Here is a 22,666-nt window from a genome sequence, read left to right as displayed (position 1 = left end):
ACAATGGTTTCAGACATTTGACTATGTTGATACAAAGTTGTTGAAGTAGAAGTCATCTGTGTTTTGAACAGCTGGTGGCTATGTAGATATAATCACTTGACCTTGCTAACCAAATGTCCTCAGATAATACTTCAGTTTCAGTATTTAGTCATACATGTCAGTATTGAATCTAGCGCTCTCTGGTTTAAAGCAACCCGCTTCTTTACCCAGTGATATTTTGACAAAAGGCTACCAGACTTTTAGGCAGCTAGATCTACAACTTTGGAGGTACTTTTCTAATTGACACTCTTAATAACAACTGATTGCTCAACTAATCGTTCTGCTATAGCAATCTCTATACCTACCCTACTTTACTTTTTTGGGGGGACATTAACCTATGAGGCACCCTTTTGATTACTTCAGATGTGTTGATTACCACTGAAAAAAATAGTGCTCCTTCTAGAAGTGCTTGGGTATGTCATACAACTTTACTAGCTTTCCTTTCTTCCAATTCCTTTTCTCTTTTCAACTTAAGAAGTCTTATATAAAAATATTTCCTCTAGATGGGTACTGAATGGCTGGGATAGCAGAGTGTATGCTTGAGGCAACTGTAGATGATGCCCTTGGTAAGGGTAGTGTGATTTACAGTGTCCACACAATGATACATAAAACTCAAGTCAGGGTGTAGTAGCAATAGGTTGGCTTTTTTTCCTTTGAAATTTTCCTGCTTGACTTCTGCAGTGACATCCTTTCCTAGTTTTACTTCTTAGTCTCATTTTCTCATACCATGATGATTAATTCAGCAGTTACCAGTAAATTGCTATATACCATGCACTGTGTGAAGGGCACTGGGAAAGGTAATAAACTAAGATAGACATGACTCGTCCCTAAGACTTCAGGAGATAAGTAACCAGTAATTGCAAATTTTAGTTAAGTGCCAGAGGATATCACTGTGAACCAAGACAAATCCTTATTTTTCTGGAGCTTCCAGTCCCGTGTAGTAGAGAGGGAAGACAAAGTTAAGGTAGGAAATAATTGGATAGACAGACTGAACTACTTTTGGTAGGATGATCAGGAAATAAGGTGGAGATATGGAAACAGCTTAGACAGTGAGTAGAAGTGAGGAATGCAGAGAGCAAGAGAGGACAGCTCAGGTAGAGAAGTAGCAGGTACTCAGTCACTTGGGAACATTGCCAGAGTTGATGAACTGAAAAGAAATTGGATCATAATTTGAAAAGGGGGGAATAGTATGAAGTGAAGTTAGAGAAGTAGAGAAAGCCCCCGTTGAAACAGTAGGCCTTTCATGCCACAGTGGAATGATTGAATTTTATTTTAAGAGCATTAGTGGTTAGCCAGTGAGTTGTTTTGTACACAGGTGGATATGATTATTTTTAAAATGTCATTGGGGACACAGTGGAAATGAGAGGCCCAAGTAGGAGACTTGTTAAGAAGTAGTTCAGATGGAGACAATTGTTCCGTCAGAGAAGTAACAGTAAAAATAGACAGAAGTTGGTGAACATGATGCCTTTGAAAATGTCCAGGGGAGCATAGGTCTAGAGAAGTGTCTAGAATTTAAGAGAAAAGGCGCTAGAGTTTCAATTTGGACGTTGTGTAAAGTGATAATTAAAACCATCAGAGTAGATTAGATCATCAGAGAAGGGGAGAAAAAGGAAGAGAACTGTTTCTTGAGAATTCAAGCAAAAAAGCCCACAGGAAGATGCAAGAAGCCCACAGGGAGATAAGACATGCCCAAGAATTTTTTATCACACCCTGCACACTGTTTATTCTGCTTTTCCTGATTGCTTTCTAATATACTTATTATTTATTTATTTATTTTTTTTTGCATTGCTCATTTCCCCCATCTCCATAAACTAGAAACTTATCAAAGTCAGGGATCTGTTATGTTTTGTTCCCTGGTATGTCTCAGACACCCAAAAATATTTGTTACATAGTAGATATTCCCTGATCTTACATTTGTTAAATTAATGGATAAGGAAGGAAGAAAACCAGGAGAGTGTTTTGTGATGGAAACTTTGGAGAGAGTGTTTCAGGAATCAGTTGTCAGATGTTGTTGAGTGATAGATTCAAATGGGAGCAGTCCTGTGTCCTTTGGATTTGACAGCATGGGACTTGTAAGAGACCTTGATGAAAACAGTTGGAAGCAAGAAACAGAAACTAGCTTGAATTTGGAAGGAGAGTGGGTAGAAGATAAAAGAATTGACCACAACTGTTAGAGATTTGGTTATTTGGGAAATGGGAAAGAAATGGGAAAATGGGTTGTGGGAGGAGTATTTTTTATAAAATGGAAGATATTGAAACATGTTTACATACTGATAAGAATGATCTGGTAAAGAGGGGGAGCCAAGAGGGAAGTGGCAAACAACTACCTTGAAAAGATGAGGAAGATCAGCAAGGTGACATGGGATTGCGTTTTGATAAGAAGTACACACTTTGAGGCCCTCCCTGGTGGCGCAGCAGGTTAAAGCACAGCACTAAGAAGCTAAAGCCACTGAGGTGACCACAATGTGTGACAGACCTCTCCTGACCCGCCCGCTGCTCCCCTCAGCAGTGTACTTCGTAGATCTGCTTGTTCTGCTCCCCACTCTGTCTCTGGTGAATCCTCTCGCCGCCCCTGAGTCTCTGGCCTGTACTCCAGTTCTGTATGAACAAATGAATCTTTTTTTAAAAAAAAAACAAAGTACACACTTTGAGCAAAATAGGTAGAAAACTAGTGCTCTCTAATCCACTTCATTTTTGTGCATGACTTCAGATAATATCTTTATGGTTGACTTCAAAGTGTCAGTTTCCAATTTATATTGTTGTCTTGAGTCAAGATCCACAGAACCCTTTCCTTACAATATATGTGTCCCACAGTACCTCAGATTAAGCTGTTCCAAAAACAAATTTTATCCTTCAAATGCACCTGTTATTTTGTATCTTAGAAATCTGAGTTACCCCCTTTTCTCTCCTTTCCCCAAATTAAAGAAGTTGCCAGACATTGGATTTTCTCTTTCTCTCTCTGTCTCTCTGTAGTTACCCTGGGCAACATGTGCAGTAGCAAAAGATTCAGGAAACCTAACCATTAAACTAGTTAGATTATGATTACTTCCACCCAATAAATTAGGTACTATACAATTTATATGATCTTGTTGTTAATGCATAACAGTGTTTTTCATCAGTGTTTATGTCCTTCATTAACTGATGATAACTTTTAGCAGTATTTTTCATACTGTTTCTAAAAGGTGCCTTAAGGATAAAGCAGTATTTTCTTTTGAGGGTGAGGAAGATTCAACCTGAATAGTTTTACTTCATTAAATCAAATTCATTAATTTGTAGTTATGAATGCCAATTACAAACCAGACATTGAGTATTTAGCAGTGAATATGGCATATTGGAATTTTACATAAGATTTCTTTAAAATCAGCTGCTTGAAAACAGTTTGGAAAACACGGGTCTAGGGCCCTTCCTGGTGGCGCAGCGGGTTAAAACAGAGCACTAAGAAGCTAAGGTCACTTAAGCATGAGTTCAGAACCTGCCCCCGAGGTGATCTACATGGTTCAGCAGACCTCTCCTGACCCGTCTGTTGCTCTCCTCACCAGTCTGTTGCTCTCCTCACCAGTCTGTTGCTCTCCTCATCAGTTGATCTGCGTGTTCTGCCTCCCACTTTGTCTCTGGTGAATCCTCTCACCGCCCCTGCACCCCTGACCTGTACCCCAGCTCTGTATGCTTAAATAAATAAATATTTAAAAAACAACACTGGTCTAAACGATAAGGTCTAGGTGCCACCTTAGCATGATACGTTAGATTCTTCCTGATCTGGCAAGTACCTACTTTGGCATTCTGCATGCTGGTGATTGTGAATGATAAGACTCATACCTCTCTACCTGTGTTCCTTTATTCTGGGGGTGTCAGTACTCTTTCCTTGCTCAGATCTTTCCCCAATCCCCTTAATCATTCTCTTAATGATCCTTTTTAAATATGTGTGTGTGTGTGTGTGTGTGTGTGTGTGTGTGTGTGTATTCAGGAATTGGGGTATGAGCCAGAGGTGTGGGGGTGAGAGGGTTTACCAGAGTCAGTGGGAAACAACAGGCAGATTGACTGAAATACACCACTGAGGGGAACAGCAGGCAGAACAGGAAAGGAAAGGTCTGCCACAGACCTTTTTTACCTTCCTGGCCAGGGATCAAACTTGTGCCACAGTGACTTCCAGTAGCTTTTTAGTGCTATGTTTTAACCAGTTGCACCACCAGGGCGCATGGTCCCTTTCTAAATAAACTTTCAGCTCAGATGCCATCACCCAAATCTCTGGGATAGTCCTTCCTACTTTCTGCTTTTACCCATTTAGGTACTTTCTTCTATGAACTCTCAGCATTTTACATACTTATTATAGCAATTACATTCTATCATTGGTTCTCATTTGTTCTTCACATCTTAAATTGTGAGCTCTTTAAGTAGACAGAATCAAAGATGTTCATCTTTGTAACACAGAGCCCAGCAGTATTAAAATAAACTAATTAAGAGTGTGCTTAATCTTTTCAACCATCTAATGCCTCATCAGCTATAATCAGGGCAGCCCTAGGCATGTACCTTCAAACAATTATACTATTACTTTCTCGTTTTATTCCTTCTCTGGTTTCACACTTAGCTGTTAAAAAAAAAATTTTTTTTTTTAAGTTTATTTAAAAGTAGCAATACCACAGCCTTCTTTGGTGCTGTGGGTTAAAGTGCAGCACTACAAAGCTAAAGCTGCTTCAGCATAAGTTTAATTCCCTGCCAGGGAAGTGACCCACATGGCATGGCAGACCTCTCCTGCTTTGCCTCCTGCTCTCCTCAGCAGTATATTTCAGTCAGTCTACCTGTTCTGCCTCTGGTGAATCCTTTCACCCCCTCACACATGCACACACACACCTACCTCTGATCTGTACCCCAGTTCTATATGTATAAATAAATAAATCTTTAAAAAAAGGTGGCAAAAAACCCATTGATCTTCTCATCAAGATTAGTGTTATAATTCAGACCACCTTTTCAGTAGTGAATTGTGTGTGTGTGTGTGTGTGTGTGTGTGTTTTCTCCCCACTCCAAAACTTTGTAGTATGCTTGTATTTATTGATTATAGTTTGATATATTTTCTGTGGAGAATTTAAATATGGATGATTTGTTTTCTTCCAGGTTTTGGGCGGAAAGATGTGGTTGAATATTTGCTTCAGAATGGTGCAAATGTCCAAGCACGTGATGATGGAGGGCTTATTCCTCTTCATAATGCATGTTCTTTTGGTCATGCTGAAGTAGTCAATCTCCTCTTGCGACATGGTGCAGACCCAAATGCTCGTGATAATTGGAATTATACTCCTCTCCATGAAGCTGCAATTAAAGGAAAGATTGATGTGTGCATTGGTAAGACTATTTGCTTTCCAGAATTTTCCTAAATAGTCTTAACTATTCTGAATCTGTATTGAAGTATTTGTTAATGTGATCAGATTCCTCCGGACAGCATTTAAGAACATTTGGTGATTTAAACACTATTTAGAGTCTACTGCACTCATTAGGAGGATAGAGTACAGCAGCTCCTTAGATAATGTCCTTTCAGTATAAGGTTGGGAAGGGGTGAATCCATTTACACAGCAGGTTCCATTGTGTAATTGTAATTTGTAGAGATTCAAATGGATTACCTGATAACTGCTGCAAAGTTGTCTTTTCCTGTGTGCTATCTTAAATTGCTACTGCCTTTGTTGATTGATATCTGAGTCTCAGACACAAAAATAATTGGCTTTTATATGTAGAGTTTTCTAGATAGGTAGTTCTGCACTGCCTGTTATGGTAACTGAGGACTGAGTTGAGATGCTATAAGGGGAAAATATGTACCAGATTTCAAAGACAGTATGAAAAAAAGGCATGTGATACATCTTATTAATTTTATATTAATTATGATATAAATCTAAATGTTGAATGACATTTTGTGTGTTGTGTTAAATAAAATGTGTTAAAGTTAGTTTATCCTATTTTTTCTTTCTAATGTGGCCACTAGAAAATTTTAAAGTACCTATGTGACTCACATTTTATTTCTATTGAACGGAACTGTTACAGATAAGAATAAAGTGGAATGAACATGAACCTTACCAAAGAATTAGAACTAGACTTGCTTTCTATCTTCAATAGCTCCTTCCCACAGCTTTGTATTTATAGAGTTTGCTAAAATATCTTTATACAGAGTATAGCACAAGTCTTCTTGTGAGCTTTGGTTTATAAAGTAGCAGTTTTTGTTTGGGGCTTATTAACCCTATAGAGAGGATTCTCTTTTTATTTCTTTCAAGAATTTATCTTGAGACCTGTGTGTGTGTTTGAATAGGTCCCTATTCCTGGGCATCCCAAATCTTTATATAATTTTTTTTTTTAAGATTTATTTATTTATTTGTGCATACAGAACTGGGGTACAGGCCAGAGGCTCAGGGGCGGTGAGAGGCTTCACCAGAGACAGAGTGGGGAGCAGAACAGGCAGATCGACGAAGTACACTGCTGAGGGAAGCAGCAGGCGGGTCAGGAGAGGTCTGGCTCGCCATGTGGTCTCCTCCGGGGCAGGCGGCAGGCGGGAGGCAGGAATCGAACTCATGCGGAAGTGGCTTCAGATTCTCAGTGCTGTGCTTTAACCCGCTTCGCCACCATGGAGGGCCAATCTTTATATAAATTTTATGGAACAATCTAATGCATTCAAAATGTTGGACCCTCCCTGGTGGCACAATGGGTTAAAGTGCAGCACTATGAAGCTATTGCAGCTGCTGCAACACAAGTCCAATCCCCAGTCAGGGAGGTGACCCACATGGTGTGGCAGACTCTCCTGTCTCCCTGATGCTCCCCTCAGCAGTGTATTTCAGTACATACCTGCTTTTCACCCCACTCTGTGAATCTTCTCCTGGAATCCCCCACCTGTCCCCACACCTCTGGCCTGCACCCCAGTTCTTGTATGCAGAAATAAATCTTTAAAAAAAAATAGAAAGAAATGGAATGCTACATATAGTGCTATCTTAAACATACATTTGCTGTACTATTAGGATATGAAAGGTTTTGAAACAATTGAAACTTCTGAGTCAGAACTTTTAAGGTGATTACGTTTAGAAAAATAGTGTTGCTATTTTGCAGTGCTCTTGCAACATGGAGCTGAGCCAACCATTCGAAATACAGATGGAAGAACAGCATTGGATTTAGCAGACCCATCTGCCAAAGCAGTGCTGACCGGTAAGTCTACATACTCTTTAGGTAGTCTAAGAAGAATATAAAGTATAAGTTTGCTAGGTAGACAGAGAACATCCTGCAGTTAATGATCTTAGCTAGCTTTTTGTAAGTATCAGTTCAGTTGCTTTTCTTTCCTATATCTGGACAATTGTCACTTGATTCTTAACTGAGAGAGGTAAATTTTTTTTTCTTTCCCCCACCCCAGCCACCTTTACATTGGGTAAATTAGTGATTACTATATTTGTGGGACAAAAGCAATAGATAATTTTGTGTTACTATCATGTGTCCAGGATTTTTTTGATGAAATATTTTAATTTTTCAGATAACTTGTATTTTTACCCCTTTGTATATACTATTCTCTCTTTTAAATTTTTTTTAGCTTTTTTTTTTTTTCAATGAAATCCTTTCAAAAATCTAAACAGAAATCCTTTCAAAAATTCTAAACAGAATTCTGAGCATACCAGTTTTGGTGCCATGAATTGTACAAATTATTGTACATATCATTTCCTTAAAATCTATTAAAAGTTACAAGGCTGTGGTTGCTAGGTTCATTTTAGACTGTCAAGCATTTTGAGTTGTAACACTTACTTGCCCTATTTTCTCCTTTAAGTGTTTCCTCTTAAGCAACAACTCTCCGCCATATTATTTTCTGGATTTTTATCTGGTATGTGATCACCATTAGAATTATGTCTAATCTAATAGTCAGGATCCTGAAGGGTTCTGCCATGAGCTTTTTTGCTTGGACTTTTTGCTGTTCTCGTAGATTCCAGAAAAGTGAACTTTACTATAACCATGGTTCTGTGTTCATTTCTTCCTTCATTTTTCCATGTCATTCACTGCTTTCATCATTCTAAAAATATCTTTAAGCTCAAAAGAAACTTTGCACTACTAATCAGTACATGGTCGTATTGTGGGTAGCAGGTTTGGGTATCCTTTCAGCAAATCAGTGAGCTATATATTATGTTGATTTAAATTATATTTAATTTATAGTTTGCATTAACTTGTGAACACAAGAGCTATAAACAGAGAATTTATATTTTAATACTGTTTTTATTCGTATGCATTTGAAGTATCATAATAAAACTATTCGGTTTGAAAATACCATATTTATAAAAACGTTTAATATCTGTTCATTGATAGGTTGTAGAATGCCATTTTTGCAGTGTTGATATAGTGGGTAGTGTTTTAATTTTGAATGAAGTTAGGGATGCATTTTGTCTATTATAAATATAACATACTGGTTTTAGGAAATTTGAGAAGAAAGGGAAAAGCACACCTATAACCATAGCCCAAGATAAAGTTGGTTTGAATTTTGGTGTATTTCTTTCTTGACTTCACTTTCTTGTGTGTGTATATAGCTTTCTAATAATTGGGATAACACTTCATTATATGACTTTGAATCCTTTTTTCGCTTTGAATCCTTTTTTCGCTTTTTTCTTCAGAAAACTATTTTTAACTGCACAGGAATCTGTTAATTAAACATTTTCTTTTCATTGGAATTTTTTCCACATTTGCATATTTTAAATGTAGGTTAGTAAGCATCTTTATGCATAAAATTGTCAATGTATAAATAAATTTTTTAATTTCTGTTCATTTTTTTTCTAATTCCCAGGAGAATATAAGAAAGATGAACTCTTGGAAAGTGCCAGGTGTGTACTAGGGTTAACAAGTCTGTACCATAAATATTTAACCATTTATTTGTTCAATAATTGAACTTAAAATGAAAGTTTTTAATTATAATTTATTTTTATATTTTTTATATCATTTTTGTGCAATATTTGCTGCCTCCCCATAGCATTTCCACTGTCAGTTCACCCTGCACCATCACCATGGTCCCCTGTGCTTGTTCGATCCTTCTCCTCCCTCTCCACTGCAGAATGTTTCTGATTTATAGTTACCTGCCAATTTTTTTTGTTGTTAATTTCTTTTTCCCCTGATCCCTTGTTTGGTTCCCCTATATTCCTCCTATAAGTGAAACCATCCATTATTTTTCTTTTTCACTCTTGACTTATTTCAAAAGTGAAATTTTTTTTTTAGTGGTCACATACATGTCTTCAGATAAAAGCCAGCAAAGAATGCAGATTGTTAATACATTTTTTGTGTGTGCTAGGAGTGGCAACGAGGAAAAAATGATGGCTCTGCTTACACCTTTAAATGTCAACTGTCACGCAAGTGATGGCAGAAAGGTACTAACTTTGCAATTAAGTTTGTGTTCATTTCCTGGTGACATGAAAATGTGTTTCTCATACAAGTTAAAACATTTGATGAGGATACTTACATTTCTGTAAGCAGTAATTTGGATTAATTCTTTAAAAGTTTAGTATAATTTCATTGACAGTAATGTTTAAGTGTATACTTTCTATTTGTGGTATTTAACCACTATGTTTCACATCATTAACCACTATATTTTACATCATATCTTCAATTTATATATATATATTGAATTTTGTGAAAGAAACAACTATTTAGACAGTGAAATTACAAAGTTTTTTCCAAGTGGTTTTTATATATATATATAGATTTGGATTTTTACCTTTTTGTGTACTTTTATTTTTAGTCTTTTAAATTTCATTAATTTGTCTCGTTAATATTTCAGTCAACTCCATTGCATTTGGCAGCAGGATACAACAGAGTAAAAATTGTGCAGCTACTATTGCAACATGGAGCTGATGTCCATGCTAAAGATAAAGGGTAAGTAAGCATTTAATCAAAAATGAGCATTTCTTAAATGTTAACTGTTCTTACATTAAACTCTAATCTTATAAAAATGATATTTTTTTTATTTTACTAAATGACATGCTTTTTCAATATAGATATTACTCTGGAGACATAAGGAACTAAGGACACTATTCATAAGACTTTTTGTGCATTTTAGGGGTCATAAGGAGATACCTGTCAAGTCTCTAGTAAATGTAAGGTGATAAATAGAGAGGGATAGTACCAAAGGAGTTCCTAGGAGGTAATTAACTCTTAAGTAATGATTGAAGTGATTGGGAAATGTTTCAAGAACAGATGATACTTGATCTGAACTCAGTGACCAGGAAAGCAGAGAAAACATTTTGGAACTTAAGGACAACACAGCATGTGAAGAAATTAAGTACATTTTGCAGCTTTTTTTAAACACCAGCTTGACTGATATAGGTGTTTTACATAAGGGAGAGTAAAGGCTAGGATTGGTTATACTAGGATTGGTAAGAACCAGATTTCAGAGGACTTAGTATTCTGAGTCATGTGTGAGCCATGGTAGCCATTGGAGAATCTTAAGCAAGGGGAGTTATAATCTTCTAAAAGGAATGTGGTTAGTAGGCACCTTCTGGCAATACTTTGTATAGTAGATCCTAAAAAAGTTAGGAGAGTAAATGTTGCATGGGGCTCAGACTTAGTGAAGATCTTTAGTAGTGCAGGGGAAGACCTGAGTGCAAGAAATTTTAAAATGCAGCAATGGGTAAGACTTATTGACTATAGGAGTGATAAGAGAGTGAAAGGAACAAAAATATCACTACATTTCAAATTCTAAAGCCAAATGAGTGAGAGACCCCTTGATATACTAATCCAGGAGGGAAAATTAATTTGAGATAAAGCACTGATTACACTTTTAGTAACTAACACTGAGGAAGAACAACTTAAAGATATCTTTAAGATTCCACTGTAGTTTCCTATGAAGAAAGTTTTTCTTCAGGTGCCATAATAAAGGAATTGGGTTTTAGTTTCTTAAGGAATATAGCAGTGTACAGCTTTGCAATTTTTTTCCCCAAAAGCAGGATAGTGATGGAACCCTGACTTTAGAAATATGTATAGAAGTGAGCAAGGAGGCCCTCCCTGGCGGTGCAGTGGGTTAATGTACAGCACTATGAAGCTATCCACAACCACTGCAGCACGAGTTTGAGGCCTGGCCAGAGAGGGGCGCCCATGGAAGACCTCCTGTGGGTCCCCTCTCTGGCCCAGCAGCTGCTCACCTCAGCAGTATGTTTTCAGTACTCCTACCTGTTTTGCTCCCCACTCTGTCTCTGGTGAATCCTTTAAACCCTCCCCCCCCACCTCTGGCCTATCCCCAGTTCTTATATGCATAGATAGATAAATCTTTTTTTTTTTTTTAAAGTGAACAAGGCTGCAAAAGGGAAGGAAATTTTCCCACAGCAGGGAATTGTATGTGGAGGCATATGGAGAACTGCAGTTGTTTTTGTTTAGTGTCACTGAAGTGTAAGGGTAGAGAGGAACTTACTACTGTATGTCAGGCAAAGCAGTTGGAACTGTCTTTTGAAATCAAGGAAAAACCATTGAAGGGGTTTAAAAAAGGAATAATTGTATCAGGTTTACCATTTAGACAAATATAATGACACTGAGGGGATAAATTGAAGAGGGTGTCCTATTTCAGTAGTAGAGAGAGAGAGATAACACAGGCCCAAACTAAGTAAAGGGAAAAGATGGGTTGAAAAAAATTTGGGGGTGGGCTCCCCCTGGTGGCACAAAGTATCAGCCCTGTCAAGCTATTACTAGTCACTGTAGCATGAATTCCATCCCCAGTCAGGGAGCTGACCCACATGGCACAACAGACCTCGCTGGTCTCACCCACTCTTCCCCCTCAGCAGTGTATTTGTGTGGGTCTGTCTGCTGCTCTTCACTCTGTCTCTAGTGAATCCTCACTGCCTCCACACCTCTGGCTTACACCCCAGTTCTTGTATGCATACATAAATAAAAATCTTAAAAAAAAAGAAGACTTTTGGGAGTTATCGATGTTGAGAATTGGGATTCAAATGGATATTATAAAATTTTATATTTTTATTAGAAGGCTATGTAAGCCATTTACTGTTAAATTTAAGTATAAAAGTTAATGAGATTTAAATTAATAGGCCTAAGGAATCTAATAATATACTTTTCCTCACTGCTCATATCATAGTGATCTGGTGCCATTACACAATGCCTGTTCTTACGGTCATTATGAAGTAACTGAACTTCTGGTCAAGGTTAGTTCTTTTTCTGTTTTTCTTAGTAACACTACTTGAAATATATAGCATAACAATTTTTAGTATTTCTGTATATTTTTAGTTTTGGTGGCCATAGAAGGCATATTTATAATCATTATTAAAATGTATGTAATTGATAGATTAGCAGCTGATTTTTTTTTTTTTGAGTCTTTGAGATAACCATAAGATTTTAAAGATTAAAAATTTGGAATGTTATTGAGGATGAGATTGAACCATTAGACAGATTTCATTGGGACTTAATACTGAGTGGTGGTTTCCTAATACCTAGTGTTCACTAACGTAACAATGGGAGGCTGCCTGGAGTTGACACATAAGTAGGAACTTAGCCAAGGTGAGGGTGCAGTTACTCTCAAGTTAAGGAGAATCAGGATAAAGCAAATAGATCAGAACTGAGAATACAGGCAAAATACTGAGGCAACACCGAGCCAGTTGGCAACACTTGCTTAAAGAGTCTAGTAGCAGAATCTGGCATTTGACAGAAACTACAATAACTGCTTTTTATGATCAGAACACTGTACAATTGTGATGTGACGACTTGAAAAACTTACATGACTGTATGCCAGTACAGTGACAAGAGCAACAGGGATGCAGTGCACTTTGCTCAAACTGCCTTGGGAGTCTGTTGTTACTCTAGGCTGTCAGTGTTTCTTTAATTATTTTTTTAAACTAAAGTATATTTAATTAGGGCCAGTAGGATGAGAAAGCATCTGATGTGAAGGATGAGTGAAGGACTGAAGGTGTTTAGGCTCAAAAAGAAAAACAAATTACCTTCAAATGAGTAAAGACTATTTATTAATCACTTTTGCTCCAAAGACCAATAGATCAAAGTTAAAAGTACACTTTCAATAGAGAACTTCCTAGAAACAAGACTTACCTGATAGTTACAAAGCCATGTTGGTTGATAGTTTCCCATTGTTGAACATTCTCAAAAACTAGTTCTGTTTACAGGAATGCTATGTGTGGAATTTCTGTTGATGGAAAGTTGAAATACAGCTTGTGCAATTTGTTTAACTGTAATACTTATTAAACTACAATTGAAAAGATGACAGTATTAAGTTTTAACAAGGAGGTGGCACTCCAGAGCTCAAGACATTGATTATGACAGTGCAAAGATAATAAAGACACTTAAGAAAATTAAATATCTATCAACAGGATAATGACATTAAGAAAATTAAATATCTATCAACAGGATAATGACATTTCTATATAATCTATGCCATATAGTGCCACTTAACAATAAAAACTTCATATAGCATCATGAGTGAATCTCATAAAGCATTGTGAAAAAAGCTAAACACAAACGTATATACCGTTGGGTCCTCCTTGGTGACGCAGCGGGTTAATGCACAGTACTGTGAAGCTATCCGAAGCCACTGCAGCAGGAGTTCAATCTCCTGCCAGGCAGATTCATGCAGCAGACCTCTTCTGACCCACCTGCTACTCCCCTCTCTGTCTCTGGTGAATCCTCTTAACCCCATCCCCGCCTCTGGCCTGCACCCCCGTCGTTTTACACAAAACTAAATTTAAATTTTTTAAAAAAACACCTCATCAAACTTGACAACTGCATTTTATCATGTGTAGGTATACCTCAAAAAGGAAAAATTCTTGGAAAAACATGTAGGCTAAATGTAAAGCTGTATTCCTAACTGCTTTTTAACAATAAAAGAATTAAGTAGGCCCTTGACCTCACAACCTTTTCATGTTTTTCCATGAGGAAAAGAAACTACTCTTTTTCTGAAATAATGGGTTTAAAAAGTGTACTTTGGGGACATTGCCTGTTTAAGCTTGCAGTATGTCAAATTATACAGTACTGGTAATTCTAAATTCTCTTAAAAATTGAATGCTAAATATGTGTTTCCTCCTTTCCTCCACCAGCATGGTGCCTGCGTAAATGCAATGGACTTGTGGCAGTTTACTCCTCTTCATGAGGCAGCTTCTAAGAACAGGGTTGAGGTGTGTTCTCTTCTCCTAAGTTATGGTGCAGATCCTACATTGCTGAATTGCCACAACAAAAGTGCTATAGATTTGGCTCCCACTCCACAGTTAAAAGAAAGACTAGCATGTGAGTACAAAATAATTCAGCTACCATATATAGCCATAATTTTTTTTAATTTGTTTTTAGAATATTTTTCCTTAGCCATGAGTGTCTATGGTTATTTTTCAGACTAGCATATTTAATCATTTGGTAGTTACCACTTAGTCTTTTAAGGATGCTGTGAAAAGAATAGATAATCTTTTTTTTCCGCATCAGATTATATGCTTTAAATGTGTATATATTTTCGTGTATGTGTATGCATATGTGTCTTGGAGATGATGGGTTGTTTTTATATATATAAAATAGTTTTATTTATACATAATTTTGTGCCTTTTTCCATCTCAGTTGTAATCCCTGTGGACATCCCATCACCAAATCACCCATATGCCATCACCATAGTCCAGTGTACGACCCTAATGATGGGTTTTTAAAAGAAAGAATATGGGGTTTTCCCTCACTTTGATTAGATATTTTAATTAATCTGCTGTGAAATTAAAGTTTTATTGTAGCATTGTCTTATGAACATAGTCCCCATATTTTACCATCCTAACATATACGATGGTACCTAGGTCTGTGGCTTTATGTCCATGACTGAAATAAATGTAGTGAGAAATAACATCTAGTTCAGATATGGTATTACTTACTATGCATAAATAGGAAATTTATACTGTTTTGGAATAATAAAGATTATTGGTTGGTTTCACAAGTCTAATGGAAAAAAGAATCTTAAGATAATGTTCTCATTTGTTCATAAGTGGATGGCTTTGGAATTATCCAACATATGTAGTTCTCTGTATCCAACGTATCTCCGGTTCTCTGGTATGTTTGAACAAACCTACTCTTGTTTGAACAAACCTACTCTTAATTACCATAATGCTAATGCAGGGACTTGGATCACCCTTTGTTTTATTTCTTTACTGAGAAAAGTTCAATGAAACTTTCTTCAGTGAAAATGCTCCCTAGAAAATTTTCAGATCTCTGATCTGGGAATATATTGCAGTATTAGATACTACCATACCAGCATATGCCTTGAATTAGCCATGAGTTAAGTTTGCTGTGTGTGCACTTGGGGATAAGCTGAGTCATAACTGAGGAACTAGAATACCACTGTCTCAGGAGTTATAATTGGAGTCTTTCTTTAACACATTAATCAGATAGCTTTGAAAATAATTTCAAGAAAAATGTTAACAGTCTTTTACTAGGAAAGTCCTGTTCATTTGATAATTCTCATGCAGATTCAAATGCTTTGTCTTCACCTAGATGAATTTAAAGGCCACTCACTGCTACAGGCTGCACGGGAAGCTGACGTTACACGAATCAAAAAACATCTCTCTTTAGAAATGGTGAATTTCAAGCATCCTCAGACTCATGAAACAGCATTGGTAATGTTTCAGATTTTTTAAAAACATGCTACATTAATTATAATCTTGTATTTATTTTGATGATATAGAATAACAAATATACTATGTTTAGTAATAGCATTGTTTTAAAAATTTATGCTTTTTAGAGTTAAACTAATGCTTGCACATATATAAAAAAAATATTAAACTGTACAGAAAAATAGACCTCAACCTCCCATAAGACAGTACTATTATTCATTTGAATACATTTTCAAAAATAATTGTATTCATATATTGGCATATATTGTATGTAACCTTTTATTAATTTAAAATTTTGGAACCCGGTAGAATAATGAAAAAGAAAATCCTAATATGTTAAAAACCACTTGATACTGTAATTTTTTTCACAGTTAGATCTAAAATCTCTACATGTCCCTTTTATACTATGTGAATAAATTATCTAGTGAGTAGAGGCTGCTTCCCTGGTAGAGGTACTACAGCTCTGTGGAGCTGTAAGAAAGTACATGAGAATCTGGCAGTCTGCCGAAAAGTATTCAAACCAGAATGGAAAATAACAAGGGTAAGTTAGGAAAGGGGATGATATGATCAGAGAGTATCTTTTAAGCAGAAGTTTAAAAGGAAAAAAGTTAAATCCTGCTGTGTGAATTGCAGAATGTGCTTGGGTAAAGGAAGGTGACTCTTAAATAAATGAATGTGTTTAGGGGCAGATTTACTTGCCTAACTTTTTTTTTTTTTTTTTTTAAGGAAAGCTTTCCCTTTTTTAAAAAGATTTATTTATTTGTGTGTACAGAACTGGGGTACAGGCCAGAGGTGCAGGGGCGGTGAGAGGAGTCACCAGAGACAGAGTGGGGAGCAGAACAGACAGATTGACAAAGTACACTGCTGAGGGGAGCAGCAGGTTGGTCAGGAGAGGTCTGCCGCGCCAATGTGGATCACCTCTGGGGCAGCCTGGGATTGAACTCATGCGGAAGTGGCTTTCAATTCTTAGTGCTGCACTTTAACCCACTACACCACCAGGGAGGGCCCAAGGAAAGAAACCTTTCCTTAAAAAAAAAATATTTATTTATTTGTGCATGCAAGAGCTGGGGTGTAGGCCAGAGGGTGGGGGAGGTGAGTGGATTCACCAGTGACAGTGTGGGGAGCAGAACAGGTAGATTGACTGTAATACACTGCTGAGAGGAGCAGCAGGTAAGACAGGAGAGATCTGCTGCATCATCTCTGGTTGGTGATGTTGGTCATCTCTCTAGTTGGAGATCAAACTAACTTCATTATGCTGAGATAACCCCTTGTACCCCAAAGATGGCACCCTTGCATAACATTTTTTACAGTTTATTTTCTTCTACTTTATGCCATGATGTAAACTTTGTAAACTTTAAGTAGAAATACCTTTAAAACACTTTAGGTCTTTTTGCTACTTGTAAAATATACCCAATAAAAAATAGAAAAGCTTCAGATGAGTCAGTAATGCTAATGTGCAATTAAAATCTTAACTGCATCAATATCATTTAAAGAAATGTAGAGAGATTGGCATGGAAAAGTTTCTGGTCTGAAAAACTAGTATCACATACTGTTTCCCCTAACTATTCTGTTATTTTCATCAATAAACTTAAAACATACTTGAGTATTGGTATATAATTGTGGTGCAGGGGTAGTGTCTTCCAAGAGTTCAAAGATTCCTAGAGGGGATGAGTAGGGGTGGATGCAATTTGAAATGAACGTTATCAAGAATTCTTAGAACAATTGTTTCCATTCTCTCTGCTATCCTATTAGATGTCTTGAAATAAAAGCCTGTGTATACCAAAGGAGCTAGAACTATGTTCAATTAATAATGATTTTACTGAGTGAAGGAGTGATTTAGGTGACAGTACAGCATTAACACCAAAGAATGAATGAATCTGAAAAAAGTCACATAGACTTTAAAAGTAATAGTAATTTAAAATCAGGACTAATTTATGTTGCTGCATATTTATAGATATTTAGAGTAACTTAACAATTATCCAAAATTTTTATTCCAAGAATTCTGAGGATTCAGTTTTAATTTAACATACAGGAATTGATTTGGTCATTCACTTATTCTGACATTTATGAACGCCTCCTGTGTATGACTGTCACCCTGGATATTGGGATTAAATAGATCTGAGAAATTACCATAAAATACTATATTTATAACTCTCAAATTCCTGCTTCCTTCTTAGAGACATAGCTGCTGCATTATCCAACTCAAGAGTGTATCATCTTCTGCCACTAATTTTTGTCAAAAAGTTAGTCCGGCCTCTGTTCTGCTAAAGCAAATAGTTGAGAAAGAAATGAATACTACTCAGCTTCTCAGCTGTTCCAGCAGTGCTATTACAAAGCAGAATCCAGAGCTAATAGGTGCTATTATTCATGTAAGGAAATCCAAACTTTAGGGTGTTTCATTAATCTTTAAAAAACAACAAGCCCCATGCTATCTTGGCAGCATTTTTGAAAAAGAGTGTTGGTTACTAAGTTTTTGGTCAGTAAGTTTTCCATCACATCAGTAGTAACTTTTTCAGAGGTAAATGGCAACTGTATAGCTTGATAGGAATATTTTAATAACATATCTCCTACAAGATAGGATTTCTGGCCCTATCTAAACTTGGTAATCATTGCACATTCTACCCTATAGAAGGTGTTTGAAGAGCAAAGTTGGGTCAAAAATTAACACAAAGTAAAATAACATCTTGACTTATTTTGATTAGAAACAGATGTTCTTAAAAATCAATTATATATAGTCCTTGATTAATGCTACAATTTAAATTATATAGCATTGTGCTGCGGCATCTCCATATCCCAAAAGAAAGCAAATATGTGAACTGTTGCTAAGAAAAGGAGCAAACATCAATGAAAAGACTAAAGAGTAAGTATATTCTCAGTAATTAAAAATTATTGACATTTTATTTTTTGGAAAATACATTCAGTGTCTGGCTGACTTTCTCTTTAAGATTCTTGACTCCTCTGCACGTGGCATCGGAGAAAGCGCATAATGATGTTGTCGAAGTAGTGGTGAAACATGAAGCAAAGGTAATCTTTGGTAATACAGAGGGTTACTTTCTAGTTAGTACATGAAAAGCCCAACATCCCAAACTGTTCACTGTCTTATATAAGTTAACTTTTTCATCATAATCTGTACCCAAAATTAAATTTGCAAGGTACAATTTTTACATCCAAGTTTTTACTAGAAAACCTATGATTTTATTCAAAATCTTTTTGTAACATTATATATCCTCAAACTAATCACATACTCATTCTGACTTGTCACCTTTTTCTCACTTGTATCTTCTGTTCTTTAGATACCATGATAGCACCTGTTAATTTTGCTGTTAAAAAGTACTTCCCCTTTGTTATTTCAGTGACTAAGCCAGCAAACTGGTAACAGAAGGAATTGTGCTACTTAAATAATTTAACTGAAATCTTTATAAGTTCCCTACAGTGGGAAGTTTTTTTTATGTACAAAAGCATTTTATTCATAAAATAATCAGGTTTTTATCAAGGCAAGAAATTATTTCTTACCCAGGGATTTTTAAAAATACTCAGTAACATAAACAAAACATCTCAGACTAAAAGCGATAACAGTCATTAATTCAACAGATTCTTGCCTTCTGCAAATATCATTAGTATAAATTCATTATAAAGTATAAAGACTGAAGCTCTCTGAATGAAGTGAAAAGGAAATAGAGATTTCATACCCCTTGAGTGGCCTTTATGACCTTTCCCTAAATGTGCACTGCAGGATAGTTTTCTGATCTTTCTCCTCAGGGTTTCAATTCAAGAAAGTGCTTACAATTCTATTTCCTTTATGTTGCCTGTTTTAACATCTTTCTGATTTGGGGGAATTCTTGATAATGTATAATCTCAGTATTTCCTGTTGTAATTTATTGAATAAAATAAAGTTTATTTCTGCTGGACTGCTTGGCATATCTCATTTGTCTCTCTGTTCTATAACTTTCAGTTGGTTGCTTTTTTCGTACATGTGGTATATTACTAAATTTGAGTTGTGGAACAATCTTGACTAGAGTGAACAACCACTCAGGTTTATCCATCACTGAGGGATTTCTAAGAGCACAGAGCTAAAATCTGCTAAATCAGATAAACCAGTACTAGTTCATCACCCTAATCTAAACACAGATGGGTATACTGAATGTTTCCAGTTGGATGTATTTCACATTTGGGTGAGTGTTGGTTTGTGAATAAATAGGATTTTAAGTCAGCTTTTGGATTCTGTAGGTATGGAAACTTGCTATTTATAGTCCAGCTTTTGGTGTTAATAGGAAAATCTTAGTAACTCTGTTCCTTTTTCAGATAGTCCCCAAAGTAATTTGCAAATTCTCTATTTTTTTCATTAAATTACTTACTTTGAAATGTTTCCATATAGGCATTGATTAGAAGCCAGTATTTGTTTATAGAGTTTTTCTTTGGACATAAAATTTACGTGCAATGCAATGCACAATTTTAAGTGTACATTTACTAAATTTTGATTAATGGGTGTGTATATACACACGCACACACAAATGTGGTTAGAATTAAGCAAGATGGAGCATATATTTTAAGCAAGATGGAGCATGTTCTCTCATGACAAGCACCGTCCACCCAAGACAGTCTCCACCCCTGGAGAAGTAACAGTCATTTTGACTTGTTTCCAACATAGATTTGCCACTTCGTAGGCCTGTCTGCCTGTGAAGTCTTCACTCTTATGTGAACATTTTTCCGTATTGTTTTAGAGTTTCATCAATATCATTTGTTCCCTTTTTCTTTTCCCCTTTTTTTTTCAAGTTCACCACTGAATATCACAGGGATGGTGGCATAGCATGCTGCCCCAGTCTGAGAAAATAGTTTGTTCATTTTTATTGCTGAGAAGTATTTCATTAGCTGAATACAACATGGTGTTTTTATATACAGATTATATTTTACATGATAAAAAAAGGTAGGCGATAAAACTAATAGAAATTAATGTTTTGATGCCAATTTAGCTCTGGCTTTGTTATGGTTTGTCTTGGGCTGCCACATTTCTGAACCTCAGAAAACCATAAAAACACATGGATTAGACTATCAGGTAACATCAACTTCTAAATGAGGTATATCTGTGAATCCCATATGCTAATAAACAACTGTTAATCAGAATCTCATACTTCTACATAATTGGGTCTTTTGCTGGTGGATTTATGCTCAGTCTGAACAAAAAATACTAGGTTTGACACTGGATAATAGGCTTCATAAGAGTATAACTTAGAATTTTTTAATTAGTAGTAAGTGTTAAATACATGATTGAATGGTTTTTAATTTTGCAATTCAGGCTAATAACCGGTTTTTCTGCATTATTAAGGTTAATGCGCTGGATAATCTCGGTCAGACTTCTCTGCACAGAGCTGCACATTGTGGTCATCTGCAAACCTGCCGCCTCCTCCTCAGTTATGGGTGTGATCCTAACATCATATCCCTTCAAGGTTTTACTGCCTTACAAATGGGAAATGAAAATGTGCAGCAACTTCTCCAAGGTATTAAATGCTTCCAAGAAGTGAATTTATTTAAAGAACCTTTTGATTTTTTTCACATTCCATGTGGAAATTCATAGTAAAAATGACTTTTTTTTTTTTTCTTTCATCAGCTTATGATTAATAGTGCCCAGATGTTATTAGGTCTTAATTAGGATTTTGTTCCAGTTGCACAGTTTCTCTAAATAACTCAAGTTTTTCTCTAGAAATTTTTAAATTTAGTAAGATATACTTATTGCTGCTTGTTTTTATTTTTTTAATAATAGTTTATTTTTCCATCATTTTGTGCATTTTTCCATCTCAGTTGTAATCCCATGGGCCCATCACCAAATCACCCACGTGCCATCACCATAGTCCAGTGTATTTCCCTCACCCCACTGTTTTTGATCCCATTCCCCACTCTACCACCGCAAAATGTCTCTGGTATGTAGCTGTTCATTATTATTATTTTCTCACCTACTCCGTTATACTCCTGCTATAAATGAAGCCATCAGGTATTTTTCCTTTTCTTTCTGGCTTATTTCACTAAGCATGATCTTTCCAGCTCCATCCATATTGCTGCAAAAAGGCATAAAAAGGCATGTGTTTTTTTTTTTTTTTTTTGGTTGCTGAGTAATACTCCATTGTATGTACCACATCTTTTTAGTCCAGTCATCCACTTTTGGGCATTTGGGTTATTTCCATGTCTTTCCATTTGTAAATAAAGCTGTTGCTGCTTGTTTTTAAAGAAAGGAAATCTTTAAAAGTTGTAGATGAATCTTGGTAGAGCAGTCATGGTAATTAATTCACTTAAGAGTGGCCCTGCCTCTTCACATTTTTTTTTAGATCCTTAAATGTAAGGCCTGTAGAATTTTAACAAGGGTGCAAGTTATTTGACTTGCAAAAACATAACTATTGAAATGTACTCATTCATTACATTTCAAAATATTTTATCAAAGAGCTATACAGTTGGCATAGGTTAAACATTTCATCTTAAAAATAGGGTTCAATAAATTTTAAAGTTCCTGTGCCTGCCTCTTTACATTTTACAGAATTTAATGGTGTACCTTTGACATCTCAAAGCTCAAATGAAAAAAATGTAAGACTGAACCTTTTGTATCTTTCAACAGTGACCCTTGAAGGTCGTGTATGATCTGGAAACCTCATTTTGAATAACACTTTAATTTGATGGGGCAGATTGTAAAACCTGGGAACTAGTACAACTGAATTAACAAGATTGTTTTCAAGATTCCCTATACTTCCCCCTGTGCATTCCTTTCAGTTTGGGGATAATAACTAATCCTATTAAGTTGCATGTGATGGGCACTTATAGTCTTGCCAGTTTGTGCTACGTGCTGTTACCTTTCCAACTAGTGTCTTAGGATAAATTATTACTGAAATTTCAGGTCAAAGAATAACTTGTAACCATTAAATTATTTTCTAAAAAGATGATGTACCATTTTACGTTCATACTTGCAGTATATAACAGCACCAGTTTTCCTTGTCAGCATTAGGTATTAGGATTCCTAATACTTGCCTTGGATGAATGTGTGTGAATTACAGAAGTAATAGGTGCTTTTTTTTTTTTTT

The 22,666-nt window shown here is 36.0% G+C and overlaps 1 protein-coding gene across 1 annotated transcript in view; it reads left to right on the top strand.

The window, feature by feature from the left end:
• TNKS2 (tankyrase, TRF1-interacting ankyrin-related ADP-ribose polymerase 2) overlaps positions 1–22,666 on the top strand; it is a 58,707-nt gene that overhangs the window by 5,988 nt on the left and 30,053 nt on the right. Inside the window, exons 2-11 of the mRNA XM_012723874.1 lie at positions 7,114–7,209; positions 8,819–8,855; positions 9,317–9,392; positions 9,803–9,897; positions 12,104–12,170; positions 14,067–14,253; positions 15,487–15,608; positions 18,374–18,465; positions 18,551–18,629; positions 20,929–21,100. Coding sequence (XP_012579328.1) covers positions 9,336–9,392; positions 9,803–9,897; positions 12,104–12,170; positions 14,067–14,253; positions 15,487–15,608; positions 18,374–18,465; positions 18,551–18,629; positions 20,929–21,100 — 871 coding nt within the window. The 5' untranslated portion in view covers positions 7,114–7,209; positions 8,819–8,855; positions 9,317–9,335. The remainder of the gene's footprint in view (positions 1–7,113; positions 7,210–8,818; positions 8,856–9,316; positions 9,393–9,802; positions 9,898–12,103; positions 12,171–14,066; positions 14,254–15,486; positions 15,609–18,373; positions 18,466–18,550; positions 18,630–20,928; positions 21,101–22,666) is intronic.

Source organism: Condylura cristata, unplaced genomic scaffold (assembly GCF_000260355.1).
Source record: "Condylura cristata isolate star-nosed mole 26May11 unplaced genomic scaffold, ConCri1.0 scaffold00011, whole genome shotgun sequence".
Classification (NCBI taxonomy): domain Eukaryota; kingdom Metazoa; phylum Chordata; class Mammalia; order Eulipotyphla; family Talpidae; genus Condylura; species Condylura cristata.
The sequence above is the reverse complement of the archived record's forward strand: the minus strand, read 5'-3'. Positions and strand labels throughout refer to the sequence as shown.